A 12,420-nucleotide genomic window follows, 5' to 3' on the forward strand; every position below is an offset into this window, starting at 1 on the left:
CAGTTGTGGCCACTGGCAGTTCACTGCCTGAAAGGACAGTGGCGGCCGATTCCATCGTGGGTTTCAGAACGGAGATGGACCAGGCTTGAAGGGAAGGAATCACGGGGCTCCGGCAACACCTGAACTAGCACGACAAGAGGCTGGCATGGGCTCAAAGAGCCAGCGGCTCCCTTCCATGCTTAAAAGTTGCACTACTGAAACAGCTCTCTCCTTCCCTTAGGAAGAGCTCTACCCAGGGACCTCCAATGGAGGAGACACCAACCTCCTGCCCTTCCTTCTGCACATCCCAACCCCAAAACAACCCCCCCCCCTCCACATGTCCTGAACCCAGCATGGTGCCCATCCTCCCACAAGTTAGGAAAAGGGGACGTACAACGAGATCTTGGTGTCCTAGTGCATCAGCCACTGAAAGGAAGCATGCAGGTACAGCAGGCAGTGAAGAAAGCCAATGGAATGTTGGCCTTCATAACACGAGGAGTTGAGTATAGGAGCAAAGAGGTCCTTCTGCAGTTCTACAGGGCCATAGTGAGACCGCACCTGGAGTACTGTGTGCAGTTTTGGTCTCCAAATTTGAGGAAGGATATTCTTGCTATTGAGGGCGTGGAGCGAAGGTTTACTAGGTTAATTCCTGGAATGGCGGGACTGTCGTACGTTGAAAGACTAGAGCGGCTAGGCTTGTATACACTGGAATTTAGAAGGATGATAGGGGATCTTATCGAATCATACAAGATTATTAAGGGGTTGGACACGTTAGAGGCAGAAAACATGTTCCCAATGTTGGGGGAGTCCAGAACCAGGGGCCACAGTTTAAGAATAAGGGGTAGGCCATTTAGAATGGAGATGAAAAACTTTTTCAGTCAGAGAGTTGTGAATCTGTGGAATTCTCTGCCTCAGAAGGCAGTGGAGGCCAAGTCTCTGAATGCATCCAAGAGAGAGCTAGATAGAGCTCTTAAGAATAGCGGAGTCAGGGGGTATGGGGAGAAGGCAGGAACGGGGTACTGATTGAGAATGATCAGCCATGATCACATTGAATGGTGGTGCTGGCTCGAAGGGCCGAATGGCCTCCTCCTGCACCTATTGTCTATGTCCTGAACCCAGCGCGGTGCCCGTCCTCCCACACGTCTCAACCCTGGTGCACAGCCCAGTTACCTCGAAGTAGTCGGAGTTGAGGGCAGCCTGGGCCCGGATGTCGGAGAGCTCCTGCAGCTCCACATCCTTCGCCTGCAGAGCTCGCGTCAGGCTGAGGACTCGGCCCTGGGCTTCGGAAGCGGCCCCCTCCAACCCTTCCTTCTCCTTCTGCAGCTTGTTCCCAGCCTCCTTCAGACTGAACGCAGGCGATAAAGCACCGCGCGCAACAAAAAAAAAAGAGGAGAAATCAGACCAGCATGACCAAAACCCACAAGAAAACAGTAGAAGCTATTGCCTCCACACTGCCCCTCGCCTCTGTGATCACCCACTCCACTGGGACAGCTCCCCAGAGCCAATTCCCCTCTCGTTCACATAATTATCTGCCTACATATCTACAGGTATGAACTGAGTTTGATGAAGGGGCCGACCCAAAACATCCCCATCCTTATTCTTCAGAAACACTGCCTCACCCGCTGAGTTACATCCGCTGTGTGTTTCTTTTGCTCCATTTCTAAACTGGGGGGCAGTCCGGTAATTTGTTGCTCTCTCCGGGAGAAGAAATTTCCACGCACCTCAGTTTTAAATGACCGCCCCTTCATTTCATATCTAAGTCCCCTTGATCATGACTCTCCCACCAATGTAAACATCTCAACGTCCACCCTGTCGAGCCCTCCCACTGGATCTTGCATGTTTTAACAAGATCATGCCTCCTTCTTATAATCTCCAAGGAATATGGACTCAAACTGTCCGACCTCTCTCTCATCCCAGGAATTAGTCCTAGGATGGCTTTGCACTGCCCACTATATACCTTTTGTAGGCAAGGGGATCAAAATTGTGTGCAACTTTACAGCGACACCTCACCGAAGCTCTGTACAATTGGAACAAATCCTCCCTATCTTAAACTTCAACCTCTACATAATGATTGCTATGGATCAACTGTTCATTTACGGACGTGGGTTCTTAGCTTATTTTCCCAGTACACACCTCCACCTTCATGTCATTATACCTGCCCTTATGCAAGTTCAAGATCGTGCTTTGGGTCCTGTGGTGTTCATTCTGAAACTGCATCGCAAATGCTATCATATTCTGGTTACTACCTCCTTGGAGGATCTTTAACGACAAGGTCTCTAATTAATCCTTCTTTATTACCCACGACATGTCTAAAATAGCCTGTTCCTAGGGAGGCACCAAAACTCACCGCAGTCAAAAGCGGCCCCCTGTTGCAAACTCTTCAAAATGATGCCCTTGCAGTGTGATTTGTCCAATTAATATGTGGATGAACATCTCCCACGGCATCCCTCCCCCACATCCTTGCCCATTTGGCCCGTACATGCATTACATTGTACAAGCTGGAATTTTGAGCACTCAGGCCCAGTCACCCAGCAACCACGTATCTGTAACAGGCATTGGATCAAACTCGGACCTTGCTGTCTGTGTTGTTAACTCGCCCGTCTCACTGCAAGTGACGTGCATCGAAATAAAGATTGTTCAGCTTTGATTTCTTTTTTACCTTTCACTATCTCTGGATCTGCTGCCTGCTGCATAATTTTGCTTCCATTTACCTGCCACGCAGTCACACGTTGTCAACGTTCTGTGCCAGGACACTCTCATTTCCTCGTGATTTATTGAACATCCTCGTCTGGGAACTCCTCCCCACTCTCATTTCTAACCCCGTCTACAACCGTGCCAACTGGGGCACCCAACACAGCTCAGATGGAGCCCATCCCAAAAGAACCAGCCTCCGTTTGCCGAGGACTGGTACTATTGTCCCATGAAGGGGAAACACACAACATTTACAATCATGTATCTACCCGTCAGTCTCATCCTTTGCCAATTTGCACGAGCAAGCAAAACCTCTTTCCATAATCTATTGTGTGGAGCTCCAGAATTACCCCCTTCCCCAGCCCTGCCCTCCAGCAACAGGGGAGGGTCATGCCAGCTGTGCCCCACCCTCCAGCACAAGAGAAGGGTCCCACCAGTGCAGCACCACGAGAACCTGCCCCAGAGCGACCGGGTACTTGGGTTGGCCCTACCTGTGCACGTTCTCCAGCAGTGAGTCCACCTCCTCCTTGTTCTGCTGCTCGCAGGCCTGCAACCTGGGGAGGGGCCGGGAAGAGAAGCACACACCGTCACAGTGCTGCCACGAGCCAGACCCCCCCCCCCCCACCCCCCTCACCTCACCCACGCCAGCGGCCTCACACACTCACCGCTCCGTCCTCTCGGCCAGAGCCGCCTCCGAGAGTTTCAGCGAGGCCTCCGCTGTCGCCAGCTCCACAAAGTACCGACCGTTGTCATTCCGCAGCTTGTCCCGCTCCGCCTCTGCTCCAGCCAGCTGCCGGGTCACGGTTTCCAGGTCTGGCAAAGGTATGACAGGGTCACTGTCACGGCCGACAATGCATACGACAGAGCACCAACTAACCACCAGAGGACCGAGACCACAGCGTGCACAGATCTGATCAGGTCGCAGAGAGTGCGAGCTCCTCACGTCTTCATTATACTTCTCCATTGTGAAATCATTGCTATTGAGGGCGTGCAGCGTTGGTTCACCAGGTTAATTCCCGGAATGGCGGCACTGTCATATGTTGAAAGACTGGAGCGACTGGGCTTGTAGACACTGGAATTTAGAAGGATGAGCGGGGATCTTATTGAAACACAAGATTATTAAGGGATTGGACACGCTAGAGGCAGGAAACATGTTCCCAATGTTGGGGGAGTCCAGAACCAGGGGCCACAGTTTAAGAATAAGGGGTAGGCCATTTAGAACGGAGATGAGGAAAAACTTTTTCAGTCAGAGAGTTGTGAATCTGTGGAATTCTCTGCCTCGGAAGGCAGTGGAGGCCAATTCTCTGGATGCTTTCAAGAGAGTCAGATAGAGCTCTTAATGATAGTGGAGTCAGTGGGTATGGGGAGAGGGCATGAACGGGGTCCTGATTACGGGTTACAGGGGACCTGCACATTGCCTGCACCTCAGCACCTACCACATTTGAGCTGCTGGTTCTCGCTGCTCAGCTGTTTCCCCAGAGCCAACGCTTCGCACAGTCCGTCGGTACAATCCTCCAACTCCTGCTGCATCTGGGCCAAAGGACACTTGTTTAGTCTGAGGCAAGGCCAGCACAGCATCCAAGAATGCAGGCCGCAGCACGTGCCCCAGCCTGCAGCGGTGCAGTGAAGGGGATGCACGGCTGCATTTCAAGGACCCATTCTAAATTAACAAGGATCCTCGGGCATCATCGCCTCCTCGGGAGGGAAGCCAACAAGATCAGGGGCCTTTCTCACTTGGAAGTATCACAAAATGCTGGAGTAACTCAGCAGGTCAGGCAGCATCTAGGAGAGAGGGAACGGGTGACGTCTGAAGAAGGGTCTCGACGCGAAACGTCACCCATTCCCTCTCCCCTAGATGCTGCCTGACCTGCTGAGTTACTCCAGCATTTTATGATACCTTCGCGTTGTACCAGCATCTGCAGTTATTTTCCCACATTTCTCACTCGGATGTAGGTTTACACGATGCAAAAGCGTTAAAGCACGCACCACCAGAGTCAGGAACAGCTTGTTCCCGTCTGTTGTCGAACTGTTGAGTGATCCTCCCATGAGCTCCCATGACTACAGGAGCTGGTAGTCCTGATATTCCAACCTACTTCATTGCCGATATTGAATGATTTCTCTGAAACTGTAATGCTACAAAGCTACATTGTGCACTCTAGTGTTTTGCTCTTTGCATTACCCATTGTTCTCGAGTACGGCTTGATTGCACTCGTGTACAGTAGGATTTGTCTGGACAGCACACAGACTGATGCTACACGCTAGGTGTCGAGACCTGTCACGATGATAAACCAATACCAAGCTCCGTTGTAGCTGGTGCAGCCGTTCTGCAACTCGCACAACTCTGGGCTGTCGGCTGGCAGCCCACTGCCAAAGCCAAGGTCAGCACAAGTAACTGGCACACCTTACGCCTGGCAAGCAGAGTGTTAACCCAGCGATGCGTCACTGTGGCTGAGCACACGACCAGGAATCCTGATGCAGCTAATCACCACCTCCACGCTCAGTGCTTGCAGGACCTTGCATTCGTGCACGGGTTGCAGAACATGTAAGTGGCAATGTTTGTTGATCACTGTCTTCCCTCTGTGACTATGGCGATGACTATGAATGGATGCAGAGTGCACCAGTTTCCATTTCCATTAGCGCCCCCCCTCCCTCCCGGTCAGAACCGCGAGCCCTCACACGGCCCCCGTCAGAGGGACGGAGGTTAGCGTCTGTGGGGGGGGGACCAGGAACCGTGACGGACCGGCGAGGAGAATCACTCACGTTTGCCTGCTTCCACTCGGCCTGGGCGACTTGCTCCTTCAGTGCTGCTGCCTCCTCCAGGGCTTTTGCCGTTGCCCGGCCCATGGCCTGCAGTGTCCTGGTACTCTCCCGGGCCAGCTGCCTGGCGTCCTCCAGCTGTGCCCACAAAACACCAGCCTTAGAATAAACCTGGGTGGCAGCGAGTACCCGTGGGGACAGAGTGACTCTTCCCTAGCCTGACCACAGGCTCCTGCCCACAGCCTGAAAAAGTCCCGGGCACTGCCCTGCCACCAGGGAGAGGGGCATGGAGTCAGGCACTGCCACCTCAGCACATACATGGGGGGAGAGATGGTTTAACAAACTCCCCAAGTCACAAGGTGGAACTGGAGTCCAGTCCAGTTGCAACTCCACAGACAGTGAATTGCAAGGAGCAGGACCCCAGTAACATCTGGACACGGCCTCACGCTGGCAAGGAACAGCTGTGCTGCACTGTTCCAGCCAGTGACACCCCCCCCATGTACAGCAGCCATGGGCAGCCTCCTCCTGCAACACAGCTGGCGCGAGGCAGGACCACTGGAACAGCTGCAGTGGGAGGTACAGCCCCACCCCCAGAGCAAAGCCTTGGTGAAGAGGCCGAGATGGAGTCACTGGGCAGTCAGTGCTGACACCCCCTCCTCCAGTAGACATCCCGCGGGAGGCAGAGGAGAGGGACGGCAGCAGCCCCCTCCCCGCAGCATGGCCAGTCCCGGTGTGTGGGGTGGGGTGGGGTGGGCTCACACACTCACCTGCTGTGACATCCTGGCCCGCTCCCTCTGCACCTGCTCATAGGCTCCATCAGCAGCACACAGCCCGACCTCCACCTCCTCCAGCAGTGAGCTCTAGGGGGAAACCAAGGGGAAATGCTCAGAGACCGCAAACAACACCATGTGCACCCGGCAATGGATGCGGGCATTGCCTTAGCCCAGACCCCCACCCCAGGGGGGAGGGTGGGGGCACTATCCCCCAGACCCTGGCTCCCGTGGGGGGGCATTGCCCAGACAGATCCACACCCCAGGGGCAAGGGGAGGGCACCACCCAGACCCCAGCAACTGCCACCCACACCCAGGTCCCCACCTTACACCCACATCCCTGCAGGGGACCGACCCAGACACAGACTCCCACGGCCCTCCACCAACCACCGACAACACACAGACCCCTCTACCCTAGTAGGCCTGCAGCTGGACCTGGCCCCCACACCCTGGACTCCAGTCCCCACTCCAGCACGTGGCCCCCACATCCTGGGGTGGGGGTCCGACTGTATCCAGACCGCCCTCCACCTCAGACTCCGACCCCTTTGGGCAGGGACCTGGCCCAACCCAGAAGCCCACCTCCTGGGAGGCATAACCAAGATCCAAAGCCCTACCCCGAGTGGCGTAGCCGAGACCCAGACGGCCACTGTCATGGTAGAGGGGGGTATCGTCTGGACCCCGGCCCTCATACCCACGCACCAACCCCATGCAGTCCACACCAGACAACGCTTCCCTGGATGAGAGCAGATGAGACCCACCCCCGCCAGCCCCAGGTGCTCACCTGCTGCTCCCTGGAGGCAGCGAGGGCCCCCTGTAGCTGGCGGTACAGCTCCACGCTGAGCTCCTGCTCCCGCACTCTGCCAGCCTGCGCCAGGTACAGCTGGCGGTAGTGCTGCTCCACCTGGCAAACAGAATCACAACCGGGTCAACACCTCACAACCCCCACCGTGAGGGCAGGGGCGGTCTGTCTGCCGGGCAGACCGTGGGGGGGGGGGGGGGAATACAGCAGTGAAGAGTTATTAAGATCCCAGTGACCCGGAGCCCCACCAGCACTGGGAAGAGCTTTCAGCAGGGAAGTGTGGGTGGGGGGGTCAAACAGAAACAGGTAAGCAGCCCTCTCAGGTAAGACTCCAGCAGTGAGAATCAGGAGCTGCACCTCACAGCTTCGGTTTATTATTGCCACGGGTACCAAGGTACAGAGACAAGCTTTTGTTTGCATGCTATCAATCAAATCAGATACCAGACATGAACACAAACAAGCCAAACACAAGTACCACAGGTCGAGCAAAAGAAAGATACAGTGCTGAATAAACGTTCTCAGCATTGTAGCGTGACAGTTCCAGAGAAAAACTCCAATGTTCACAATGAGGTAGGGTGGAAAATCGGGCTGTACCCTCGCTTATGGAAGGACTGTTCTGAAGACTGATAACAGATGGAATAGAACTGATCCAGCATCTGGTGGTATGTGCTTTAAAGCTTCTGTATTTTCCGCCCAATGGCCGCGGAGGGAAAGAGTGACTTGGGGAGGAAAGGTCCTTGGTTATGTTGGCTGCTTTCCCGCAGCATTGTAGAGTGTAGGTGGAAGTGTGGGTGGAGAGTGTGGTCTGTGTGATGGACCGGATTACATCCACAACTCTCCTCATTTTCAGAATCAAGATGCAGAGAAAGAGCAACCACTTGGAGGAGCTCCAGTTAAAGTTTCTAATCGGATGAAATAAACTGTTGGACTGAAGTAGGGAGCATCCCCCCCTCCTGTGGTTCGACCACAGTGTGAGCACTCCGACCTGTTCTGGTCCCCAGTACAGAGTTATAGAGTGATGCAGTGTGGAAACAGATGTTCGGCCCAACTTGACCACCGGCCAACATTTCCCAGCTACACTAGTCCCACCTGCCCACGTTTGGTCCATATCCCTCCAAACGTGGCCTATCCATCTGCCTGTCTAATTGTTTCTTAAATGTTGGGATAGTCACTGTCTCAACTACCTCCTCTGGCAGCTTGTTCCATACACTCCCCACCGTTTGTGTGAAATAGTCACCCCACAGATTCCTATTAAATCTTTTCCTCTTCACCTTAAACCTATGTCCTCTGGTCCTCGATTCTGGGCAAGAGACTCTGCATCTACCCGATCTATTCCTCTCGTGAGTTTATATACCTCAATAAGACCATCCGTCAACCTCCTGCGCTCCAAGGAATAGAGACCCAGCCTTCTCAACCTCTCCCTATAGCTCAGACCCTCCAGCCCCTGGCAACATCCTTGTCAAGTTTCTCTGTCCCCTTTCCAGCTTGTTCCTAAGGAGGTACAGAGAAGGAGATTAGAGTGCCAGACACTGACCGGTCCATCATTGGTACCGACCTTCCCATCGTCAAAAACATCGACAGGAGGCACCACCTCAAAAAGGCAGCTAATACGAAAGATCCACACCACCCCAGCCATGCTGTCATCTCGCTACTACCATCAGGAAGGTGAACACAGGAGGTTGAAAACTATGACCACCAGGTTCAACAACAGCTTCTTCCCAGTAACGATCAGACTCTTGAACACTGGAAACACTAACCTCAACTATGAACTATGGTTACACGGAGGATTTTTTTTTTTTTTTTACACACTTGTATTGTGATTATTGATTTGACTTTTTTTGTTTATTATATATTATCAGTGTGTATTGCATTTACAGGGCTGTTATACTGCGGTCAGAAAGAATCTCATTATTCTGTCATCGGTACATATGACAATTAAACTGATACAGCCACTGGAGAAAGGATTTACTCTGCTGATACTGGGAATTCAAGGAGCATCAGGAAAGAGTGGATGGGGTAGACTCTTCCTTCCAGAAAGGGGGAGACTGAAGGAAGGGCTCAAGTGAACAAGAGTGGTCAGCACAGCCTTCATGTTGGGAGGCCTGCCTCGTCCAGGGGGGCAGGAAGAGTGTAGTGTTTGCAGGGGTGAGACAAGCTGAATGGGTGGAGTTTAAGGAGGAGTTGGAGGGACTCATGGGGAGGGGGGAGGAGGGGAGGGTAGAAAGCGGTGAAGATTGGATGAGGGGTGTGAAATAGCTCACGGAGAAACACTGGCAGAGAGTGGCGGGGTCCCGTGTAATTAATCAGTGCCCAAGTCAATGGAAGGTGAGCCCAGCTGTTGTAAGCGGGACATCTCTGGGCAGGGACCCATTGCCCCTGCTTACCTCGAGCGCCTGGGTACTGCTGGTCTGGGTGAAGGCCTCCCTCTGATCGGCTGGCCCCACCCCAAGGTGCAGCCCCTTGCTCTTGTGCAGGTCGCTCAGCTGGCTGGACAGAACCTCGTTCACCAGCAGGGCGGTCTCCAGGCGGCGTTCCAACTGGCCCCGGGGAGCTGACTCCAAATCCTCGCGGCAAAAGCTGCGGGTTGCAAATCGACGGGTCACACACACACAGCTCAGTGGAGAGGCAGCGGCAACGCCAGTCAAAAACCCCCTCTACCCGCACACAGGGAGCTCTGCTATTACGCAACACTTGCATTCATAAGAAACCTTGTGTTTAGTTTGGAAATGGAGAGGAAACAGGCCCTTTGGCCCACCGAGTCCATGCTGACCAGCAATCCCCGTACACCAACACATCCCTGCACACTCGGGACAATATTCACATTTAACCTACAAAGCCAATTAACCTACAAACCTGTACGTCTTTGGAGTGTGGGAGGAAACTGGAGCTCTCGGAGAAAACCCGGAGCAGGTCACGGGGAGAACGTACAAACTCTGTACAGACAGCGCCCATAGTCAGGATTAAAGCCAGGTTTCCCCGATGCTGTAAAGCAGCAACTCTACCACTGTTCCAACTCTACCACTGTCCTTTATAGAAAACCGCTTTAGACAAACAGTTGCATCAATGGGGTAAGAGAGTGGTGGTTGCAGAGTTTCAGACCTGCAATAACAAAGTTAGTTTCTTGCCAGGATTTTGGAAATAAAAAGTCTTTTTAATAGCTGCAATTATTTATGCTGCTGCAAGCTAAAAGTATTAAAAATACTACCCGTTTAATAATCATTGCACAAGTGGTCAATGGTAGTGACTGCTTGTCAATTGTAATGGCCTCCCACAGTGAAACTGACTGCGTTCTTGAGTGGCAATGGTGTGATTACTGCAGAAGGTTACATGGAAACCTTGACTTGTTTTTGCAAGACAGCTTATTTTCTGCCTGCCAATTTCCAAAATAACTTAAGTGGTTCTCCATTCTGGCCCGTGTGATACAAATAGTGTAGGAAGGAACTGCAGATACTGGTTTTACATCGAAGATAGACAAAATGTTGGAGAAACACAGCGGGGCAGAAAAGGAATAGGTGACGTTGAGTCAAGACCCTTCCTCAGAATGAAGAAAGATCTCGACCCGAAACATCACCTATTCCTTTTCTCCAGAGAAGCTACCTGACCCGCTGAGTTCCTCCAGCATTTTGTGTCTATCTTTATTACAAATAGTGTTCCTTAATTCATAATTTGCACTATATATCCATCTCACGTCACGGAAACATAGTGTAGCAACCTGCATGGTGAAGTGTCGGGCAGATCATTAGGGAGGAGGGAGATCCCTATTAGTTATCCGCAAAACCTGGGTGCTCAGAGCGAGACAAACCCAGACAAATACCGACACACCTCCCACCTTCAGGCCAACCCTGGATTGCAAATCCCATCTATTTATTTCCTCCCCTGGAATCAATTGGTTTGACCCGAACAAAACACCTGTCCACACAGCTCTCAGAAGCTGACACTGTATAGGGAGGGTGGGGTCAAAACCATCACTCGGTACATGGTCACTGGCCAGAACATTGTGGTGTTGAGCACCACTTATCTAATCACGGGACAAGGGCCCTAGGTCCCTGCGAGACGCCAGGAGACATAAAACAGGCACGACAAAGGCTGGGTGGACTAAGTTGCAGGTGGGAAGAGACCAGCCGGGGTGTAGTGGGCAGTGGAAACAATCCAATTCATTGGCCCGGCCACAAATCTTCAGCAGTTCTGGCATTTGAAATGAAGGAATTGGGTTGTTTCCACTTCGCACAACACCCCAGCTGATCTCTCCCTACCTACAACGGTGAAGCTGCCTACACCCCTGTGGAAGCTGCCCAGCAGTGGTGCACGCAGTCCTGAACAGCCAGCAGCTGGCTTGGTCTGACTGAGTGGCTTCCAAATTAGCATCTTTGTGGGGCAGGAATAGCACACAGGCCAAAGGGTTTGCAATTTTAAAAGGAACAAGGGTGAAACGCGAAAATGGACTCATGAGAATGCAGAGGCTGGAATCTATATAGCATGAAACAAAGTGCAAGAGGAACTTGCCCAACTCAGCGAGTCAGGCAACATCAAGAAAGGTCTCGACCCGAAAAGTCAGCCATTCCTTCTCTCCAGAGATGCTGCTTGCCCCACTGAGTTACTCCAGCTTTTTGTGTGTATTTTTGATTTAAAGCAGCATCTGCAGTTCTTTAGTTTTGTTTAGAGGTATAACATGTAAATAGGCCCTTCAGCCCATGGAGTCCACGCTGACTATTGATCACACTAGTTCTACGTTATACCACTTTCTCATCCATTCCCCACACACGAGGGACAATTTAAGGAGCTCAATTAACCGTACCAACTGAAGACAGAGTACTGGAGTAACTCAGCGGGTCAGGCAGCATCTCAGGAGCACTTGGATAGGTGACGTTTCCGGTCGGGAGCTACCAAACCACATTTCTTTGGGATGTGGGAGGAAACAGGAGCATCCGGAGGAAACCTACCCGGTCGGTCACAGGGCAAACATGTGAACTCCACAAAGACAACACCCAAGGTTTCAATCTTATGAGAAACCATCAGACTTCTGGACTCAGCAAATGGAAACAATAGACAATAGGTGCAGGAGGAGGCCATTCGGCCCTTCGAGCCAGCACCGCCATTCAATGTGATCATGGCTGATCATTCTCAATCAGTACCCCGTTCCTGCCTTCTCCCCATACCCCCTGACTCCGCTATCCTTAAGAGCTCTATCCAGCTCTCTCTTAAATGCATTCAGAGAATTGGCCTCCACCGCCTTCTGAGGCAGAGAATTCCACAGATTCACAACTCTCTGACTGAAAAAGTTTTTCCTCATTTCAGTTCTAAATGGCCTACCCCTTATTCTTAAACCGTGGCCCCTTGTTCTGGACTCCCCCAACATTGGGAACATGTTTCCTGCCTCTAACGTGTCCAATCCCTCTCAGACCATGTGGCCCCGCGGTCACGCTC

General features: G+C 52.4%; 1 protein-coding gene across 1 annotated transcript in view; it reads right to left on the reverse strand.

Annotated features, from left to right (window-relative positions):
* The window catches only part of spag5 (sperm associated antigen 5), a 45,398-nt gene that overhangs the window by 22,400 nt on the left and 10,578 nt on the right, over positions 1-12,420 (reverse strand). Inside the window, exons 5-12 of the mRNA XM_078421957.1 lie at positions 9,381-9,573; positions 6,979-7,098; positions 6,195-6,287; positions 5,431-5,565; positions 4,107-4,200; positions 3,336-3,483; positions 3,162-3,224; positions 1,150-1,324 (exon numbers count right to left, since the gene is read on the reverse strand). Of these exons, the coding sequence (XP_078278083.1) occupies positions 1,150-1,324; positions 3,162-3,224; positions 3,336-3,483; positions 4,107-4,200; positions 5,431-5,565; positions 6,195-6,287; positions 6,979-7,098; positions 9,381-9,573 (1,021 nt within the window). The remainder of the gene's footprint in view (positions 1-1,149; positions 1,325-3,161; positions 3,225-3,335; positions 3,484-4,106; positions 4,201-5,430; positions 5,566-6,194; positions 6,288-6,978; positions 7,099-9,380; positions 9,574-12,420) is intronic.

This window comes from Rhinoraja longicauda, chromosome 26 (assembly GCF_053455715.1).
Source record: "Rhinoraja longicauda isolate Sanriku21f chromosome 26, sRhiLon1.1, whole genome shotgun sequence".
Taxonomy (NCBI): domain Eukaryota; kingdom Metazoa; phylum Chordata; class Chondrichthyes; order Rajiformes; family Arhynchobatidae; genus Rhinoraja; species Rhinoraja longicauda.